General features: G+C 39.7%; 1 protein-coding gene across 1 annotated transcript; it reads right to left on the bottom strand.

The window, feature by feature from the left end:
- Nucleotides 1-1,773: 1,773 nt before the first annotated feature.
- On the bottom strand, nt 1,774-22,357 carry tmem64 (transmembrane protein 64). The gene is made up of 3 exons (XM_017482230.3): nt 20,934-22,357; nt 8,008-8,163; nt 1,774-6,680 (listed from the first exon to the last, which is right to left on the bottom strand). Exons 1-3 carry the CDS (start codon nt 21,636-21,638, stop codon nt 6,495-6,497), a joined length of 1,047 nt encoding a protein of 348 aa, XP_017337719.1. The 5' UTR covers nt 21,639-22,357; the 3' UTR covers nt 1,774-6,494.
- Nucleotides 22,358-23,676: the final 1,319 nt, after the last annotated feature.

Here is a 23,676-nt window from a genome sequence, read left to right as displayed (position 1 = left end):
GGGATTCGGTTTGGATTAAAACCATTCACGTTAAGTCACGTAGACTAAACTATTCCAATTTAATAATAAACATGGTAACACTGATAACAGGTTATTGCGTCTATCACTGTAACAAAATAATAATAAAAAATCACATTCAAAATATACAATGGCCAACCACCTATCATTTTGGAGATCTTTATTAACGGTGTCGGTCAGTGGGTATCTGGTAATTTAGACTCTTCGATAAGCATGTCATAGTGAGCAAGACAGTCAAGGTCGATTAAAGGTCTTCTGGTGTAAATACTGCTCCCACGCCTAGCAACACAATACTCTAGCCAGATTGCAATATATTGTTGTCTCCTGCATATCACTGTCGAATTGTTACCTTTGCTGAAGATGGTAAGCAGTGAACTTTTGAAATCTCATTGCATAACCAGACAGCCTGTTAATCAACAACTGGATTTGTCAGATTCCACCCACAGACAGAAGTAAGAGACTAAATTTAAAGTAGGGTTAGAATGGAATAAAAGCTGTATAATCCAATATGATGTACAACAGCATCTGCTTATAGTGTAGCATTTTCAAGAAGTACATAAGTAAACACTTGGCCAGTATTTAAATGATTTGAATTGCTTTTAGAAAACACTGTGTAGAAATACAATATACACAGTAAGGGGGTAAAAAAAAAAAAAAAAAAAAAAAAAAAAAACCAGGGCGAGCTGTTACAGGAAAGTATTCAACATTGCAGAGGGTTTTTACCAGCCCGATGTGGATTATTTTCCAAAAACAGTGTGTACATACGTACTTTATTCCTCTTATACCACAGCAGTTACATTTTTTGTTTACTAATGAATAGCACATCATTTTTTATTTAATTTATTTTATGTCTTTATTAGTCACATATACATTACAGCACAGTGAAATTCTTTTCTTCACATACCCCAGCATGTCAGGAAGTTGAGGTCAGAGCACAGGGTCAGACATGATACAGCGCCCCTGGAGCAGAGAGGGTTAAGGGCCTTGCTTGAGGGCCCAATAGTGGCAGCCTGGCATTGCTGGGGCTTGAACCCCCGCCCTTCTGATCAGTTACCCAGAGCCTTAACCGTCAAGCCACCACTGCCCTTTTTTATTCATTTTTTAAAATGATAAATAATTTACGTCCATGTCTTTAATAATTTAAGTGTAATTTTTTATGTCTATATTTATATTTAATGTTGTGGAATATCCATGAAACAAGTCCTGGTACATTTGAGCGATTCTAAACTCGTTCCCTCACCAGCCTCTTAATTTTTTTCCGCCTCTCTCTTTTTTGAGGATAATAAGACGAAAAAATGCAGCACAAAGTGCTCTACCCACGAAGGAAAACGTACTATTACAAAGCGCGAACACTGTTAGAACCCTTCCGTACACGTTAAATAAACCTCTGCTTACAGAAAGCTTCAACGTATCAGCAATTATACTTAAAAATAAATTAAATAAATAAATCCTTAAGTTACGTGGAGCATCTGTCCCTGTGAAGGAGTTGTTACTATAGAATTGATAACGTATTACAATGGGTACATGAATATAAACCTGTAATTTGCCTTGAGGTGAAAGACTCTCAGAGCTGCTGTTATAGAAAAAGAAATCAATACATTCTGACCAATCAGAATCAAGAATATAACAGCAGTGTGGTATAAACAACTTGAACTAATCTTATGGTTTATTTCTGTATCTCTATTTAAGGTCATTTTTTTGTCTCAGTATACCACAATACCCTATAGTCATAATATTATCCAGCCTTAGACCAACTGATTTATATATCAGACCTTTTTATTTCATAAATAAACACAGAACAAGCGTGATACAGCGATAAATATCTGTTTACACACTGTAAGAATCTGTATTACAAAATACAGTGGAGTTGATAAATGCACTTGATTCATGGGGGCAGAGGTTTCGTAACGGTCCCTGGTTTGTGTTTATCTGAAATCACACGTGCACTGGGTTTCTGATGTGCTGTAGCTGTACGTGCAATCTCAGATAAAGCCTCAGCAAGAACCAAGTCATTTCAGCCCCCATGTCAGATTTATAGAGTTCCTCTGTTGCATAATTATGTCGGAAATATCGATTCAACAACAAACAAAAAAAATACTACTATGTGTAAAATCCATTTCCCCATTAAATAGTTTGTCATTTCTTTTCCTTGTTTTCCCAAATATTCATTTCCATGAACGTGGTGTATGATCATGCCACAGGCTAGTGTCATGTCCTGTCATAGGCAGCAAGAGGTACAAGGCAGGCTGACATCATAACACAAGACCAGGAATGTTGCATTTCTCGACCTAACTCAAGGACATTTCTGCTTTCAGTTATTGCTAAATTTAACAAACCAAGGGTACATTCCTATTTCAAAGTGATCTGGACAGAAATATCGGCAAGGAATGTCTGGGCTTTTTTTTTTGTGTGTGTGTGTGTGTGTGTGTGTGTGTGCCATTTCATAGAACATGCAAGTGTGAAAACTGATGTAACAAACTGTTATATAAAAAGATCATAGGTAAATTTATCTCAGCCATTTCTATTCATATGAGCCTGTAAAGATAAGTGTAGAACTTGGATGTTTATATATTCGAGCCCTTATCAGCATTTCACTCAGACCCCGGGGGTCTAAGCAGCAGCAACAACATCGGAATTAGGATGTCAAAAAATAAAATAAATTAACAATAAAAAAGGGACAAGAAATGTGACATGGATTTCAAAATGACCAACCGTTCACACACCCGTCGATTGTCAGGTTAGAAGAAGTGGAGTCCACAAAATTGAGGACGATTCCAGATATATATAGAACGTGAATATTAAAAAGTCAAAAACTAAAAAGTTCACAGCAAAAAAACGAACAAAATCAAAACAAAGAAATTCTCACATTGTAATGAACTAACAATAATGATATCAGATAATAGCTAAAAAGCTTTTCAGGGGTGGACAAATCAGTAACCCAGGTGCCTGGGTCCGTGATAGTAGTTTTTATTCATTGTTGCCAAGTGAACAAGTAGGTTCAGCAACCACGAAAATAAAATAAACATACTGCGTAATGATTTTTGCAAAATATATTTTCATTTAATGTGTTTATGCAAAAGATAATGCACCATGTCATCACGCACCTCATTACTGTAATTAGAATCGTGCTAATTGTCACGAATCCCACCTCCTGCAGCACTACACACATCTCCTGAGGAGAGCGATGTTTGTGCCAGTAGAATAATCTTTTCAGAACAAGAATGTGCAAACACTGAAGTCCAGCGCAAAGCTGTCGTACATCAACATGTTGAGAGAAAGAAAGACGCTAGCCTGACTCGGACAAAGTTTATATTTGCGGCGTGAGGACAGAACTAAACCAATTTGCCGATGACTTTACAAGCGCACGTACGACATTGTTGTATAAGGAAAAGGATCATATTCTTGTTGCTTTCGCTTAGTGATTATTTATGAACTTAACTTACTAATTAGCTAGCATGAAATATACCATTAGCATACATTACGTTGACCTAGTCAGGTTTCCCGACAACCAGACTGCTAATGCATTTAAGATTTGACCATCCCTCCATGTACGTACGTACGTACACATACACAGTGCTGTGCAAAAGTTTTAGGCACCCTATTTTTTTTAGTACAAACTTTTATAGATTTTAAATTTTATGACGTCTGTCAAGTCAGTACAAAGACATTTTAGATCCCCAGACATTAGTTTTCTAGCACAAAATTAAATGTTACAGAAAAATGTTTGTATGCCATGAAAGAAAGCAGCGTATTACATAAGAGACACTTTTCAGACAAAAAAAACAAACAAAAAAAAAAACACAATGAAAGCTGCTGGGTTTTCCTGCAAAAATAAGAAGCAAGTACGACGGTCAAAGTCTCCAGAAGAACCGTGTCTGGTTCTGTAAGATGCTCAATAAAACTTACAGCTCATTTCCTTAAAACACTGCACTAATTCTATCCGAGACTACTAATTTGATTTTTTTGGTCACACCAAATATTGACTTTTGTTTCATTTACTACTGTTTACTGCTCTTTAATGTTTTTAAATTTTTTTTTTTTTTTTTAAATGTAAAAACATTTAAATTTCACCATTTTGAAGGCGTCTTTTCTCTACAGCATTTCTTCGCATGTGTCTAAAACGTTTGCACAGTACGGTGTGTATTTATGTATATTTTAATTAAACAGACTCATCCCTGTTGCATAAACATTTTAAAAGGTGAGCTAAGTCCTACTCGCTTATTTATTTATAAATTTCTTTACGTTAAGGTCATTCATTAGTGGCATGCTGCTGATCATATGGCTTTCAAGGTCATCAGAAGACAGAAAAAGAGAACGGGATTGCCATCCTTCCAACTAAAGGAACTGCCATGTAATACTGTTGATGCTAGGATTTCATGACATTTAAAGACTGCAAAAGGTATAGAAGAAGAAAGTCCAACCAGGGCATGTGCGCATAAATCTTTTCCCTGAACCCTGATACTTTGCCTAATCTCAAACGCTTTTGTGCGTTTCCACAAGAACATAACGGCCTCTTGGTTGTTCATGTCGTGGGAATACAGACTCCGAGAAGAATAATCGACCTAGAAGATCTCTGTGCTCAAAGCACTAAACTTATTAAGACAAAACCGAGGGCTAGTTTAAACAGCTCAGATCAGATTATGTCAAGGAACATTCTGGAGGCGTTTATGTCTAAAAAAAAATAAAAAAATAAATCTACAAGTCTTTTGTTATGGCTGTACAACTTACGGGTATCAGTTTTGTTGGTGGTCTTGGGGAGAAGAGTGGATACTGTGGAAGATTTGTGCAGACGTTTCACTGATATATTCATGAACACAATGATATAATTAAGCCTATGTTCACATTAGCAAATGACACGTCACTGGCGTCACTTGTAGTTGATCTCCTGTGGGAGTGAAGGAGACAATACTGTTGTTGTTTGTGGGTGTGCACTTTCCAGGGTTGCTGAGCTACTGCTTCATTTCGTATTAAAAGATTAGTGAGCTAACTGTACAAGTTACATACGCTCACTAGATTCACCACTGATCTCCACACCTTCCTGTCTAGCTTTGTTTTTCTTCAGAATGTCTCTATATGCATTTACGGTGGTCTATTTTTTGTGAGAGTCAAACAGTTATGTTCAGTTAGGAACTAAAGCTGTGAGTGGGAGGGACTGAAGAAACGCCGGACCACACGCGTCCGAGGAATCATTCTAGACGATTGCTTGGATTTGTCGCTTTACCACATAATACATTATTTTCCAAAGAATCGAGAAAATCTTAAACGTGCCATTTGTCGCTGAAATCGTAGCTTCATGTTGCGAATGTACACAGAAAAGTGAATGGATGCCTGGTGCTTTGTCAGTTTTGAGTGTGAACATGTTTGATTTAAAGTGCCTCACTAATAAATAATATTTAACCCCATGAACTGATTATATTAACTTTAATAATAATAATAATAATAATAATAATTAACCATCCAAAGTAAATAAGCAAAATATGTTCATATGAATATTCCTTCCCTTTTTGTGATGATTATAATTTACCTGAAAGATCAACAGTGACAGCCTAACACATACTGCACACGATATATAACTTCATGGAAAATCGGATCAAATTTAAAAGGCAAAGCTGCTAAAAATGGGTTTAAAGCAGCCCTGTAACACATTTGGTTCAATGAGATGAAAAAAAAAAAATAAAAAAAAGAAAGAAAAAAAAAAAGAGGGAAAAAAAGAAGAAGCAGAAGAAAAAGAAAGGCTCACCATCCTGTCCAAGCAACATTATGAGAGACTGAACACGGATAAAAATCCCGCTGTTCGGTTTCATTATGCTGCACTTGGCGGATCTTGGAAGGACACTGTTAAATACCCTGCTGGGAAATTTGCCTTCCTTTCCATCTGTTCCCAGCAGACGTGAAGAACTGCAAATTTGATCCCGGCTTGGCATAAAGCAACCGTTTTCTAGCCAGGTGGTATGTCTTCTGCAATAATAATAATAATAATAATAATAATAATAATAATAATAATAATAATCAACAACAACAAACATTATGATTTGGAAAAGTACCAAAAGCAAATGTTTTACTAAAAGCATCTGACAATATACAGCATGTACACCAGCAGTCTCTGTACTGCACAATACTGTAGTTCACTCTAATTCACATGCTCAACGCCTGCTCTAGATATATAAAAATTCTAATTTAAATCCATAGTCTATAAAAAAACAAAACAAAAAAAAAAGCCCCAAAAGAAACTATTATGCTCTATTCAAACGGTGTCCTGCAGAACTACACACTGGCCTCCTGTTGCTCTGGAGAGAATTTCCAAACCCAGCGCTAACGTCTTCTCTGATCATACACCAGCACTGAACCTGAACCGGCATTTCTCTGGTCGGAGACGCCATGTTCATCATCTTCATCCTGTCGTCTTCAGTCAGGATCCGCCGCTGGAAAAAGGGCGTGTTAATGCGTTTCGAACCAGGATAAACGTCGCTTAAGTGTCAGACGACATTAATCCCTCCGCACGCCGAGGTCCGCTTGCTGCAGTACGTGGAGCCGCCGTGGTTCGACATGTTGCCGTTCATGTGTGATGTTTTCATCTCCATTTGGCATGCGGCGATGGCGGCGTTCAGCTCCACCTGCGCTCGGTGCACGACATAAAACATCAGCCCTATGCTGATAAAGATCTGAGGAGGATAAAGAGATGAGAACATCTGATTTAGTCCAAATTTGCATGGAGCCACAGAATACATTGTGATATCGCACCTAAGCAGGTGCGGATTAAAGGCTATATGGCGTTCCGCAGTAATACCACAGCACTGCTGTATTCTCTGTTCTGACCGCTCAGAAGGTCGATCGATGTTCTATAACCGCAGCTCTGAAAGTAGTGCCGGCTCGACTTCAAATCACACGCTTATATTAATGAGCTCATTCAAATACGTTAGTGTTTCTATGGTAACAACTAATTCAGAGGGACTTGCTGTACTTAAAAACAAAAAACAAAACAAAAACGCACACTTGTTCATATGGTGAAGTTTTATGTGAAGTTTATTTAACATTTTTTTCCCCAGTAGTCTCCTGTGCAAGTGATTTAGAACCTTAAGTTTTTCCCGAGATAGGAAAGTCTTCAATATGGAGGATGTTGCGGTTTAAAAAAAAAAAAATTCCTGTAACATGACAAGCCCCATTTTCTTTTATTAGGTTAAAGAGAGGTGGGAAAAAACCCCCCCAAAAGACACCAGTTATGGTGTCCCTGTTTATAGCTGTAAAAATGTAAGTTATACGAGGTCTAACTTGTCTGACGGACGTACCACGGCGTTAAAGGTAACTATAAGTGGATAAAACGGATGGTACGACGTTACAGTTACAGTTATTAATAACCAAATTGGTTAATTTTAAAACACGTATTAAATTGTTCTTACATTTGATGGGCGTATGATATATTTGAAGAAAAAAAAAAAAAAAAAAAAAAAAAAATCATTTCAACATTTTAAAAACTTTCCCACGGACCCCCTGCAATTGCGCCATTCTTTAATAAATAAAGTATTGTTATCGGCAGATTGCTGAGCTGGAAGACCGATGAAACACTTTAGGACGTGCTGTTATTTGGAAATAATGTGTTTTATTCCTTACATCTTCAATACCACAAATAAGCTTCAGTTTAAGCTCAGAGGTGTCTTGAATGCACGTCTGTACCCGAAGGAATGCTGTAATTCTTGTCCAGGTCACTGTACCATGACAAAAAATACTTTCTACATCAGACATGTCTAGTGGTAATAATAAGTCAAGCTTACTAGACTTGTGTTGTGTTATAATTCTCAGAAATGTCCCACGAGATTATGACCTGTACGATTAAAACCTTTAAAAATACTCAAAACAGCCAATCTAATCCTCACACAGTCTAAACCCCTGACAAGTTCAAATCATGCCCTGTAATCCTCTCGGTATTAGTCACTGCACTCCAGCTGACTGTTTGAGGGACACAGGAACTGATGAACACCGCACTTTTCTTACTTGTAGACTGAATACAAAGTATCCGCTGATGCTCTGCTCCGCTATGACGTCCTCTATGGTGCGCAGTGTGGTGCCTAGGTAGGAGTTGAGGAGCTGGGTGGGCAACAGACCCACTGATGAAGCCACCAGGTAGCCTGGCAAGGACATGTCCGTGATCTAAATGCAGAAAAAAACAAAACATATTTAAGAACAGGCATTTTAAACACTATGTACTAGCATGAACCTGGACTGGGCCATTCAGGGCTGTAGCCACGAAGATTTTTTCTAAAGCCACAAATAATTCTCATCTTTTTTCACTAACGTCAGTAAAAGACGACGGCGGTGTTGTAATTTTGCATCTTCAGTAAATGAAGGCGAGACCAAATCAGACAGGGTTTAAATACGTGGAAACACTCGTGTCTTATCGAATGACCGGTCTTGACTCTGCTAAACACTAACTCACACAGTCATTTAGAGTGAGGGGGAAAATGGATATATGACAATTATTATTATTATTATTATTATTATTATTATTATTATTATTATTATTTTTTTTTACCAGTAAAAGTGTTGAAACTGAAACACTAACATTCTCTCATACTGAGCAGGAACACAAGGTGTGTAAACGTCTATATAAGTTCCAAGTTACGTGAACATAATCTGAGCAGGGCATAAGGACTGATAATGAACTCTGCATGGCGCTGTAGCAGCTAAACCCATGCGATGATTACTTAGCTGTGCCTTGGTCAGTGAAACCAAACCAGTCTAGTCGTGTTAGATAGTCAAAAAGGTGTATATTTTAAATCGGTCTAGTAGGGTAGTCCTGCAAACAGTGAGAACACCCGAGACAAGTTTTATGATGAATCCAACTTTTTGCATTTTTAAGCAATTAGCACTCACATACGAGAGAAAGAAGAAGAAAAAAGAAAAAAAAAACCAAACAAACATGGAAACAGCTCATTTAGAAGTACGTTTTTAAAAGGTTTTTTGATGGAGAAGAATCTGGGCTCAGCCCCGGATGATTAACAGTCCAGCTAACGCCCCTGGCACGAACTAACTGATGACTTGACTTGAATACTAATGCCTGTTAATAATGCCACTCAGAGAAACATGGGGGGTAACAATCAACGACGGGGTGGTGTTATGTCCCCACCCTGATATCACTGTAATTATGATGTCCTTTTCCAATGACAGGACATCCCGTCAACGTTTTATTTCTCTTCTACCACAGCAACATGCCAACGAGTACAGTTGAGCAACGGTCAGAGCTGCTGTTACAGAAAATGAATTGACATCTTCTGACCAATCATAATCAAGAATTCAGCAAGTCGAGTGAAAATCAGGAAACAAAAGGCTAGGTGTGTGGCTATTGTCATTTTTTCAGCTATTAATTAAACTCGTAATGATGGATAACATAAAGGAAAAGAAAAACCTTCAAACTATTCCGAGGGATTTTCATTACTCTCAGATCTATTGGATATATTGGAAGTGGCGAAAATTCGAAAACAGCAGAGATCTCGGTATCTGAAAATCTGTATCTGCTCTGTTAAAAAAAACAAAAAAAACAAAACAAAAAAAAACCCAAACACATTGGTGTCACTTCCGCCACCTAATGTGAACAAAGCTCTAGTTTTCAATCTTGTATTATTAAAAGGCAGGAGGTCTCATGGAAAAAAAATAAAAAAAACTCAAGCAACTAATTAGTGGTGACAAATATCAGGAAAATGATTTCAAAAACAGGTGCAACGTTGTCGTAGAGATGTGATGTAAATGCTATACAACTCGGTATAGCTCCATGTCTGTATTGGCACAACTCCCAGATTACAGTGCTCCCTGTCAATGATAATTCCCGTTTTATGTACAGACATCTTCAGTTACATGACTCATTGCTAGGCTTTAGAAAAAGCTGTATGCCATCTGTATGCATTTCTAGTTTCAATAGGACAAACCCCATAAGATAATTATAGACATCTCACACAGAGTTTCCTTTTTTTGGCCATGTATGCAGTGTACATTGTGTTGGGTTACTCACATAATGCAGTGTATTTTGTTTCGGCAGAAAACGTGAGACACGCTGAAATGTAGACGTCAACAACATGTACTTTGTGAGGAGCAGACGCTACACAACTCCAGTATGAGCTCACTCGACGTGTTATCATATGCTTTGGTTCTGAAGTTTACGGTCATGCTGACACAAGCCTTTACGCCTCTGAGGGGTCATATAACAAAGTCCACTTGTGCTTATAAAGTATTGAAACAAGCCTGAAGAAGCCGACTGCAAGAAGATACTGGTACACACAGCACAGGATTACTCAAACGTCAGAGCATAACGTAAAACCTACACACAGTGCTCTCCACTAATATTGGCACCCTTGTTATATATGTGAGCGAAGAAGGCTGTGTCTATTGTTTAACCTTTTCATGTTTTGTTCAAAAAATTCACAAAAACACTCTGCTCTCATGGATATCAAACAATTACAAACACAACACATGTTTATTTATTAAAAAACAAACAAAAACTTTGTTAAATATAGGTGTGCAACAATTATTGTCACCCTTTGTCAATACTTTGTGCTAACTCCCTTTGTCAAGATAACAGCTGAGTCTTCTCCTATAATGCCTGATGAGGATGGAGAATACATGGCAAGGGATCTGAGACCATTCCTCCATACAGAATCACTCTAGACTCTTCACATTTCGAGGTCTATGCTGGTGGACTCTCCTCTTCAGTTCACCCCACAGGTTTTCTATGGGTTTCAAGTCAGGGGACTGGGATGGCCATGGCTGGACCTTGATTTTGTGGTCAGGAAACCATTTTTGTGTTGATTTTGATGTATGTTTTGGATCATTGTCGTGCTGGAAGATTCAATCATGACCCATTTTAAGCTTTCTGGCAGAGTCAGTCAGGTTTTCATTTAATACCTGTTGATATTTGATAGAGTCCATGATGCCATGTATGCTAACAAAATGTCCAGGTCCTCTGCCAGAAAAACAGCCCCAAAACATTAAATAGCATTAAACACCATATTTAACCGTGGGCATGAGGTACTTTTCCATATGTCTGCCTCTCTGTGTGCACCAAAACCACCTCTGGTGTTTATTGCCAAAAAGCTCTATTTTGGTTTCATCTGACCATAGAACCCGATCCCATTTGAAGTTCCAGTAGTGTCTGGCAAACTGAAGATGCTTGGCTTTGTTTTTGGATGCGAGTAGAGGCTTTTTACTTTAAACCCTTCCAAACAACTTGTGAGGTAGGTGACTTCGGTATATGTAAGTAATTGTATTGTGTAATGTAATGTAACCCAGCTAAAATCATCTTAAAATTCACCACTAAACTAATGAAACTGCACTAGTTATAGATTTGACAATTTTTCAGTTCTCATTTTAGACCAAAAGCTTGTAACTCCTCCCGCCCCCCAAAACAACAAACAAACAAAAGCAAAATAAGGACAATTTTACAAATGAGCTTTAACTTTCATTTGAACTACTAAACAAAAATATGAAATTTATCCAGTGTGTACAAATTCCCCTGGGCTTCTTTCTGTTCCTTCACTCATATGTTTACCAAAAAGCTTGGGAAAATTAATGTATCCCTGTAGAATTATCCTCATTAGTGTGATGAAGAGATGAAGGAGAAAAAGAAGAGAGTGGAAGATGAACTATTTTTAGATTCAGTTTTCCGTTATAGCCGCAACCCGTGTTAAATTCTTAATAACGGCCCAACTTTTTATTTTTTTTATTTTAAAAGAAGAGTGCACATCAAAAAAAAAAAAAAAAAAATGGTGCATGGCTTCAAATAGTCCATGGTTCCAAATCTTGATCTGATACATGTAATGTAGACACAGGATGTAACCAGCTTGACCAATTTTAGCTAAGCAGGGGTGCTAGTGTTAATCATCAATCCAGCTGAAAATGTAGGTGCTCTTAATTGCATCCTCATCAAACTCACTTTAATAACACAGCGTATACAGCACAGTCTTGCAGAAACACGAGAACAGCTTCAGTTAATGTTCACGTCAAACACCAGAATGGGAAAAATGTGATTTCAGTGACTTTGAGCATGGGAACGTTGTTGACGTGCTGGTTTGGGTATTTAAGAAACTGCTGATGTCTTGTTTATACAGAATGGTGTGGAAAACAAAAAAGCATCCAGTCAGCAACAGCTCTGAGGCTTGAAAACACCTTGTTGTTGAGAGAGGTCAGAGGAGAATGGCCAGATTGGTTTGAGTTGACAGGAAGGCTACAGTTACTCAAAATAACCACGGTTTACAACTGTGGTGAGCAGAAAAGTATCTCAAACCTTGAAGCTTCTGGGCTCAAAAGACCACAGCAGGTTCCACACCAAGAACGGGAACCTGACGCTATCATGGGCACAAACTCACCGAAACTGGACAGCTGAAGAACGGAAAAAGACCAGACGATGTTATACCAGTCTTCAACTGTCCGGTTTCAGTGAATGTCAATAATTTTAGTTTTCTTAGAAATATTACTTGAAAAATCTGATTCTTTTCTGCTTGCCGTTTGCCATTTCTGCTAATCAAATGTATTGGTGGTGATTTTCAGAACAAAAACTCGTCTGTTGTTCAAATGATCCGTTTCCTCAACAAGTGTACTGAACAAATTCTTAAAAACATTCAGCCAAACCTTACATCACGGTTTCAACCAATTTAATTTGTAATATAAACACTCATAAGGTAAACAATATCTGACCTTCGTTAAAGTATAACTTCTTACCTCTCTAGGGTATACCATAATTGGCTTGTACTCCCTACACTGTGTACTACATACAGTGCACACCCTGTGATATTCAGCCACTGGTTCACTACACAAAACACACATGGGTTTATTAACATTCATCAGTTTGTTTACTCAAAACCTAAAACTCCGGTTTCTCAACTGCTATCATTTCAGATTAGGTTGCATCACCACAACGATCAATAAAAAGGATTGCTCACGTACACATTTAGCACTCAAAGCTGATCAGACCGTTTCTGAGTAAATTTTTTCCACCCCAGCGCATTTGTTTTTTTTTAAACCTCTGGACAGCTCTGGCTATTACAGACATGCCAGAATTGTTAACAAGACAATCCAAGCAGACAGAAAGTAAATAAAATGACCACAAACCTCAAAAGCCAGTGTGTCTTTTACGTATGATGTCCAAAATTGTGTTTTCCACTGGGAGAGTTTTGTTGTTTTTGGTCTTGTGGGGCAAAATGTGCAGTTTCCAGGCATCTCCCAATAGCATCAAACATCATAAAAGCTTCATCTGTACCCTTGCTAGCTCACGCAGCTCATAAACCCTTTGCAACTGGGTATTTCCAGGACCATACGTGAACAAGGAATGTAATATTTGAAGCGATGTTTAAACTGACTGCTGTCAACACATGTACTTTTTTTAAAACTAGGCCACAATGCTCCCTAGGTGCCTCAAATCCACTTCCTGTCAAGACCAGATTACTAAACAAATTTAACTGGAACCTTGCTTGCCTGTATAAATATTCTATACAACTTATATTTTATGAATATAAACAATAACCAACCACAGTAACCCAAAATAGTCTTTCAATCTTTCAAGCATACAATCTGCATTGATATCCACATAGGCACAGGCCTTATAGCTTAACTATACACATCTTCAACACATCATTTTAAAAGTTTTAAAGGGGTCATAACATGTATCTAAATTTTTTTAAACTCAATTCCCTGAGGTGTAATTATAATATTAGCAAAGTTTTTTTTTTGCACAGAAAACATACATTTAGTAATTTATGATCTGAAACTATCAGTTTTTTGTGTCCTTTACCTTGAAGGCTTCAATGTAACCACCCACTGCAATGATTGGCTAACATCTGTGCCTATGAATGAATTTTTTCAACGACTGAGTGGGTTATGGAGTAACATAAATGTTGTTAGCTCTACATTTGACTAATGTTTTGTTAAGGAGATAACGCTAAGGGTTTGCCATACAACAAATAAACATTCGAGTATGCTGTGCAAACATTAGGATGACGGAGTACTTCTGAAACATTCCCCACACCTTGTGTAAATATGTTGAGTCTAGGCTATTACTATACAAGTATTACATATATATTAGAGATGTTCATTGTGTACAGAATGTTCCTTTAAGGATCGTTCCTCATATCATGTTCACCACAGGCGAGCGCACACCTCTGCACTTTTTCGACCTTGCTAAGCCTAACTGGCGCTTCTTGTGTCTCATGTGTCAGTTAATCAAAAATTAATAATGCAGGCTACACATCGCTCCAAGGAGTAAACGTACTACGAGCAACAGCCCATAGCCATCATCCTAACTTATTGTGTTTAATGAGATCACTCCTAAGCTGGATTAAGCCACCTACCTGAATATCCCTTACAGACCAACGGCGTTTAACTCTAATTAAACAGAAACGTGAACTGATTCGCTATAAAATATTTAGAATCACCAATTTAGAAAAGGCTATAAAAAAAATGTCCACAAACACCATCAGCTGATACTGAACATGTTATTGTGGTCCTTGCTCTGATCTATTTAATCAGCTAATTAGTAAATGGTTAAACTTGGCGTGATAGGGCAACGTTTCTCAAAAAAATCCTCTGCCTGTCCCTGCTCTACATACCTAAACAAACAATACTACTACTAATAATAATCATCTGCTTCGGGTGGATGCCTAAAAACCGGTTTGGGAAGCATTTAATAACCTGTTTGCTTCCAAGTGGCATCACCTGGGGGGTGAGAAGCTTTATAATAAGCAACTTGCGGCGTTGTTTTTAAAATTTTATTTCTTTAGTTAAATCTTTTATTTTTGCAATGACTGGAAACGTCAACTAGTGTGCTTCTCCAAAAACCGTAAAATGTTACACAGTTGCATCATTTGACAGATGCTTTTATCACATCACAGTCGAGCTGAGCAGAGGGTCTTGCGCAAGGAGCAAACAGTGGCAGCTTGGCAGGAATGGGATTCATAACCTTCTGCTCAGAAACCCAGAATGATCCACCATGGACACTAATTGTCATTGGTGCTTTGTTTCTTTTCAGCAAAACGAAACATCACGACGCATGCTATTTAAAAATAAGAAAATAAATAATACAATTTGCTGTATCACTCACACCCAACACTCAGAATCACAAACTCCAAAACAGCAGGCCATATATGGTCACTATGATAACTTACAGAATGATGACCTAGTATGCAAGGAAGAAAACACTTGGGGAGTGACGTTAAAGGAAAAATAATCAAATAAGTTTGAGTTACTGTTAGCACCATGAAATTTGATTACTTTAGGCCTCTTATACCACAGCCATTCGGCAATTACTAAAGTGTAAAATTTATTAAAAGAATGACGTGGTGTACTTTTTATCCATTTATAGTTACAGTCAACGTTGTAGAACTTCTGTGAAACAAGTTGTTAACTACGATATAGCAACAACAAACAGCCGTTCCCTCTGTTGCGCTGACTCGAGACAGGAAATTTGTCGACTAAAACGTTTCTTACCGAGAAACCCGAAAGGCACAAAAATCCCTCCATCCCGAAGACTTTACAGTGTTGGTGCTTTGTTTCAGTTAGAGATAAAGCTGTTCCTTAGTTTTCTGACACTGGAGACCCCTTCCAAAAATGTTTAATGAGACTCTTTCTTGAAAACATCACCATATCAACAATACTAGTTTTCTTTTTTTGGCCTCTTCTGTTATGGGCCGACACGAGCGGCAGCCGGTCACATCAACTCCTGCAGCTTGAACTTCTTTTTCACCTCTTTCTGACTTTCTAATGTTCTGGCTTTTACACCAGACTTTTTATTTCTCACCTTATTGTCTATACGTGTGCCCGAATTTTGTCGTTTTAAACGGTGTCTCTTGCCGTATTTTTTTTTTCTGACCCACCAAGATTACTCAGACAAGGCTCGTCTATTCAACGGAGCAGCACATGACGCATCAGACTAGAGTGACGGCTTTGCCGGCGGACATACCAGCGGAGCTGTGGAGCCACAAGCGAGGGACGAGAGCAGGTGCGAAGGTTACAGAGAAGTGGGAGAGAATCAGCGGCATGTAAGATCGCTGGCCAACAAGTCAGACGAAACTGCAGCAGTGATATACCAGCCAGCGTGAGTACAGGGAGGCCAGTGTGACATGGCTAACAGGGAACATTCCTGATTCTTTGATCGAGCTAGCTGGCTTCACACTAGTGCAAGCAGACAGAGGAAATCCGAGTGGTAAGAAGAAGGGAGGAGGTATAGCCGTCTTTGTTAACTCAAAATGGTGCAACTCTGGACACATAAATGGTGGAAAAGAGCACGTGTACTCCAGATCTAGAGCTACTGGCTGTGGGGCTGAGACCATACTAATTGCCTAGGGAGTTCTCTCACGCCATTATTGTGACCGTGTACATTCCACCATCGGCAGTAGCGGCACGCGCCTGTGACATCATCCACTCCACCGTTGCAAAACTTCAGACACAACACCCGAACGCACGCATGATAATAAATGGGGACTTCAACCATGTCCCCCTCTCTAAAACCCTTAGAAACTTCAAACAATATGTAAAATGCAAAACAAGGCAGAATAAAGTCTTGGACCAGCTGTATGCCATTGTGAAGGGGGCATACAGCTCCACTGCACTCCCCCCACCGGGCAGATCAGACCACAACTTGATCTACCTTGTACCTAGCCTGTAGTCAAAGGACAGCCAGTCACCAAGTCTGTGAAGGTGTGGTCCAGTGAGATTGAAAAGGCCCTGCAGGACTGCTTCCAGACCACAGACTGGGACCTGTTCCATTCAGATCACACAGAGGACAGCATTGTACCAAGAAAGAAGGACTGCTGTTTTTCAAACAAGCAGCCATGGATCAACAAAGACATTAAAGCCCTCCTAAACAGGAAAAAAAGCATTCAGGGCAGGAGACAATGAGGTCAGGTCAATCCAAAAGTTGCTAAGGAGGGAGCTGAGGAAAGCCAAAAACAGCTACTGGGATTGGCTAGAGGACAAGCTGGAAAGAAAACAGTGCCAAAGAGGTATGAGAGGGCATGAACAGGATTACTGGGTTTAAAAATTCCAGACGACTCATAGAGGGTAGCCTGAAACATGCAAATGAACTAAACCAGTTCTGAACAGGTTTGACTCTGCCTCCAACCCTGAGAGCTCAAAAGGACATACAGGAAATTTCACAGACACAGGCACCCCAATGACCTCCCAACCAGCCCATTGATAACATCAAGCCAGGTGAGACGGGAGATATCCAAGTTCCGAATCAACAAATCTATGGGCCCAGGCAACAGCAACCCTAGGCTGCTCAAGGCGTGTGCCACACAGCTTGCAGGTGTGTTTCAACACCTCTTCAATTTTTCCCTAAGGCTCACAAAGATGCCCCAATTGTGGAAGATCTCCTGGTGCCCAAGAAAGGGCATTCCAGTATCTCAAATGACTACAGACCTGTGGTGCTGACCTCACATGTCACGAAGACCTTTGAGAGACTGGTTCTGAGACACCTGAAGCTGATCGTAAGAGACTCCCTTGATTTGCTGCAGTTGGCAGTGAAGATAAGGAGGAGGAGTACAGAGGCGTAGTGGAGAGCTTCGTCAGGTGGTCTGAGGATAACCAACTTCAGCTCAACATTGGCAAGACCAGAGAGCGGACTTCCGCCGAAACAGAATTCCCCCACCAGCTATTACCATCTAGGGGGAGAAAATAGAGATGGTGAACTTGTACAAGTTCCTGGGAGTGCACAATAACAGCAAACTGGACTGGTCAGAAAACACCAAAGCTCTCTGCTGGAAGGGACAGAGCAGACTGTTTTTTCTAAGGAGACTCAGGTCCTTTGTAGTAGCCAGTGCATTGTTCTTTGCTGTGACGTGTTGGGAAGGTGGAATTAAGGCTGGGGAGGCTGACAAACTCAACAAGTTGGTGAAGAAGTCCAGCTCTGCTGTTAGTCACAAACTGGACAATCTGGAGACAGTGGTGGAGAAGAGAATGAGAAATAAAAATCAGGTCCATTTTAGGAAACCCCTCTCATCCAGTGTATGCTGAGCTGCGGCAGATGGAGAGCACCTTCAGCCACAGGCTCATCCCACCAGGTGCAAGACGGAACGCTTCAGATGTTCCTTTGTGCCGACAGCCATCAGACTGTACAACACCTAGCCACCCCCCCCTTTTACCTTACTTTACTACACTGCTGTAATATGGGTATGGTATTGTACTACTTGCACTGATTACACATCACTGCCCCATAGTTATTGTTATATGTCTACACTGATTATACCTTACAGCTGCAACATGTATATAGTATTGTGTACACTGTACATGTGCTCATATATATATGGTTTGTGCTCATGTCTATACATATTTATACATCTTGTATATACCTGTATTGTTCTCCTTACCATCTCTTTTTTCCTTCACCTGTCTTGCTGCTGCTGTGACACCCTAATTTCTCCATCTGGAGATTAATAAATCTTATTTTTTGTAAATAACCATAACATTTTAAAATCTGTTTATTATTAGGCTCTGATTATGTGGAGCAGTCATTAAAGTTCCCGTGAATGAGCGATCACTATAGAAACGATATCACGTTAGAAAGCGTGCGATCGATATAAAGCTGTGATTTGAATGACAGCTGGCACTACAGTCAGAACTTCTGTTAGAGAAAATTCATCAACACTTTCCGACCAATCAGAATGGAGAATTCAACAGCGCTGTTGTAGAATGAGATTTATTTACTTACTACAGGAGTTTGTGGTTTGGGACACGGCCTGAAATGCTCTGATGTTTGGAGGGGGAGGGGAGGGTGTTTGTTAGGGTGGAAACACATTCAAGATATGTTCTTTGCCTTGTGGAACATGTCCTTAAATATCATGATTATTATAGTATTGCCACATTGCACACCCATAATTCAGACTCAATGCTGTAACCATGTCATACTAAGACCTGTTTTAAGTCAGAAAAGTATGCTTCCCATAGGAACTTGTGGGGGAGTACTATTTTGACACACCAAAGCAGAATGTGGAGATTACAATACAATCAAGACACTCTCCAAAGACATGCCTGAAAAGACTGCATGTGTGACCTGTGCTGTATAAAAGTGTCTTCAGTTGTTGATTGTTTTCTTGACATATGGCTAGGGAGGTAAATTCTTGTCTAAAGTAATTGTGTGCATGTGAATGCAATGGCGAAGTCCTAATTTTAGGAATTACACAAACCCATGGTCAACTCTGTAAATCTGTAAGAAAGTTCAATTCTCCTTTGGCATAAAACCATGGGTTTACAAATTCCCCTTATCCTTGTCGAGGTCCGCGAGCTGTATTTGGTTGCTTTGGCAGTGTGACTAATGTTTTTGCAAATACAGCATGAAGGCTGAGAGTACACAAGATGCAAATGCAGAGTGAAAGTTTGCACCTGAAGGTGTAATATGGGGACTTTACTTATGCAATGGAGGTTAAATCACAGACAAAAGGTTTCAAATATGATCATTGCTTTGCAATTCTTAAAATAACGTTAAGAACATATAATAATAATAATAATAATAATAATAATAATAATAATAATAATAATAAACAATAACTTTAGACAGGAAAATAACTCCTTTTACATCTCAGTGCTGCTGAATTCTCAAATCTGATTGGCCAGAAATTGGTGTTTAGTTTTCTATATCAACTCTAACAAACAAATAACAGGTTTATATTAGTGCACTTCTCCAAATACATTGTTTCCATAGTAACAATTTACACAGGGAACTGTCCGTCGGACTCTCCATATATAATACAAGCATAATAATGGCTGGTGAAGGAATGACTGTAGTTGTTACGATGCGAGTGATAAAAGGAACTAACTTCATATTAAATGCAACAATAAACAGATAAAACCTACTACATGTCATGGCTAATCATGTTAAAACGATGTAATTGTTAAATTGTGGTTTTATTGGTCTGCGTGGTAACAGGAACTCACCTTTCAGGATATATTATACCACCCTGTCGTGGATTGTTCTTCTATAAAAGCCTGCCTTACAGCCATAATGGTTAGCACAGACGGCCCTAGAGTTTCGCTGTTGTTCCACAACAACAAACGTAACTAAACGGATTTAAAAAAAAATAAAAAAAAATAAATAAAAATACACCGTCTTGTTCATTATTACAATTACAAGATACATTTGTGATCAAAATGATTCAACCCCCATTTCCAAATCAGGTTTATTGTCCAAATTAGTAGACTTCCAGCTGTTTGCAATGAACAAATCAAACAAAAGCAACTGAAATAATATACACAACACAATCTTTCACTTATAATGACTTCTCCAGTCTGAATTATTCATTCAAGAATTCATGGCACGCATCTTTAGTACTTAGTAGAGCACCGTTTTGCGGTTCGGTGCTCGACTAAGTACTAATGATGCTTTCCATGAAGGGGTTGAATAACTTAAAAAGTGGAGAAATCATTATAAGTCGCATTTTCAGTTGAATTTGGGGAAACCACTTGAAGCGTTCGTTGCGTCGTGAATATTATTTCAACCGCTTGTGTTTGATTTGTTCACTGCAAACAGCTGAAAGTCTGTAAATTTGGACAATAAATCTGATTTGCAATGGGGGTTGAATCATTTTGATTGCACTTGTTGGCATATTGGCTGTGGGGTGATTTTTTTTTAATTGCAGTTGCAAGCTACATGTGATGGCTCAGTGGTTAAGGCTTTGTTACAGAGTAGGTGGTCATAGGTTCAAATCCCAGCGCTAACACACTGCCATGTTTAGGTCCTTAAGCAAGAACTTTAGCCTTAAGCAAAGTTGTCTCCTGCAGCAATTGTACACATCAGCTAAATGAACAAATGTACTGGACTGTGTGTTATTTCTTACCATGATATTAGATATTTCATCACTTTACTGTAAACTGTTAGTCTACAGAGGTTTTTTTTATTTAAATAAATAAATAAAAATTTTTTTTGCAGGTTTCTCCACATCACTTACCGAAAACACAGCATTCTGGAGGCCGAATGGGATGGGGGTAAGTCTGGCCAACGCCACCACCTTGAGCCCGCTGCCTCCCTCGACCACCCGGATGACGGCACTGAGCTGCTCGTTGTTCCCCACGCGGCTCAGCACCCAGCCGGACAGCAGCCGCCTGCACGCCACATGCGCCACCGAGGTACCAATAAGCACGCCCACCATCACCAGGCCCACACCGGGCACGAAGCCGTACAGGTAACCCGCGGCCACGTTAAGGACCATGTAGCCCCAGCCGCAGGGGAACGACACCGTGATGAGGCACACTATGAACAGCATCGCGCCCATGAGGCCGTTCAAGCTCTCCACCCAGAGCAGCGCGTCCTTCAGGTACCGGCGCACGAGCGTGACCGAGAAGAAGCACGCGGCGGTCAGGATACACGCCAGCAGCGCGCTCTTGAAGCAACAGGTCGCGATGCAGCACGGATTCCTCAAGTCTGAAGAAGTGAAGGACGCCGAGGGCTCGCCGGTGCACACCGCCTCCAAGTCCGCCCTGCCCGCGCCGCCTCGCTCCTCAAACGCGCTGCAGATCAACAGCTCCATCTTCTCGCAGTCCACCGAGTCTGGCGGCCGCTGCAGCCAGCGGTTCAGCTGGTTGTGTCCTTTCCCCGCGGTGTGCTTCACCGATTTGAGCAGAAGCTGCAGCGCTGCCGTGGCTAGACTCCACATGATCGCGGTGCTCAGAAAAGTCAATCTTCAGCGTGGCTTAAACGCAGAAATATATTAGATCGCTATCACTAATAATAATAATAATAATAATAATAATAATAATAATAATAATAATAAGAAGAAGAAGAAGAAGAAGAAGAAAAAGAAGAAGAAGAAATCAACGCCGTTGTCGTGCAAGGCGTCATGAACCACAGCACGAGCTGGTCCCGATCAGCAGTTTTAGATGCATTCCCACTTCAAGGACTCTGCGCGTCAGTAAGAAACGCCATAACGTTCACGAGACACTCCGCCGCCGCCGCCGCGCGCGCCCCTTCTGCATGCACCACGTCCACCATGTTTACATTTAAAATATCACACAGGACCGCGAATATAAACTCCGACATCCAAACCCACGGCCCAGAGTTTAATCCATCACCCTGCGGTTTAACTAAAGGCAAACAAAATCAGAGCAAATGTCCAACTTTCAGCAGGGAGAGAGAGAGAGAAAATAAATCATTGCGCTGCAGCGCTCGGGTACAAAGTCCTACTGCTGTGATCCATCATTCCGCCTGCGCCGAGAAGTTCACTTTAACCGATCAATACACAAGTACACTCAGTGTTATGTGCTGGCTAAACACACATTTCCATTCGTCAGGACTAAACCCCACTGACACACACTAGGCACACTGAAACACTGTTGATGCTGCTGCTAACGCACCACTGTTTATTTCCCAGAATGCCACGCACAGTAACCACGTGTCTCCAATCACGTGTCATCTTTTTTAATATCGCGAGAACAGGTCTCTCTCTCTCTCTCTCTCTCTCTCTCTCTCTCACACACACTCAAAGTACTTTATTGGCATTATTGTTTACATAGAATATTACCAAAGCACCAACATGGATAAAAAAGGATAATTAAAATACTACTACTACTACTACTACTACTAAAAACAGAATGCAATGATTTACTTCTGAAAGACTCGGCCGCACTAAGATACTCTTTTTTATACCCAATCATGTTACTGACCTGTTGCCATTTAACCTCCAGCTGATTCTTTTTAGTAACACTTACTTTTCCAGCCTTTTGTTGTCCCCGTCCCAACTTTTCTGAGACGTGTTGCAGCCATCGAATTGAAAATGACCTTATTTTTTCCTTAAAATGGTACATTTCCTCAGGTTAAACATTTGATTTGTTTTCTGTGTTCTGCTGTGAATAACATATGGGTTTATTAGATTTGCAAATCATTGCATTGTATTGGGTTTTTATTTACATTTTACACAGTGTCCCAACTTTTTTGGAATTGGGGTTGTAAACCCCCCCCCCCCCCCCCCCCACACACACACCAGTTCATGTTTGTCTTACTAATCTTGTGAGGAACATTGGACACCTAATGCTATGTCTACAATTAAACCTAACCAAAACCTTAACCTCAGTAACCAATAGTTTTCATCATGGGGACCAACCAAATGTCATCTCAAGGTCAAAACTAGGCAAATTTAGCTACCTTACCAAATATCTACACAAGGATAGAAATATCTGATGCTTTTGACCTTGTGGAGACATTTGGCTTGTCCCCAGGTGGTCAAAATTCTCTATCCTTCTTGGAACATTTTGTCCTGACCAAGATATAAAAACATGCCTACACACATGCCAGTATCTCTCTACCGTGTCCATCAGAGAGAAGAGACCACATTTTGTAGATATTATTTGGCTGGTCCAGTTTCAACACAGCAGTCCCATTGACAGATATTGACAAGGAAGTGTGTTACACTGCTATGAGTGTATCACAGCAGGATTGATTGGGTTTTTAGGTAGTGTGTATTCTTACTGGTCATTTTAATTAGACACACCGACCTTGATGTGTATACAACATGCACAATTTGTGTTATCCTTCATCAGAGTCAGTTTCTGACCTCAGCACTGTTACTGGCACCAGATTTCTGCTTGGTGAATTACTTCTCAACCCAGCACTTATATCGGGTGTTTTAAACTACCCTGATTAAAGACATTGCTGTTCTGAGAATGATGAGAACTTATCCTACATGTTCTAGTGAGTGG

Source organism: Ictalurus punctatus, chromosome 12 (genome assembly GCF_001660625.3).
Source record: "Ictalurus punctatus breed USDA103 chromosome 12, Coco_2.0, whole genome shotgun sequence".
Lineage (NCBI taxonomy): Eukaryota > Metazoa > Chordata > Actinopteri > Siluriformes > Ictaluridae > Ictalurus > Ictalurus punctatus.
Note: the sequence above shows the minus strand (reverse complement) of the source record. Positions and strands in the feature narration are given on the sequence as shown.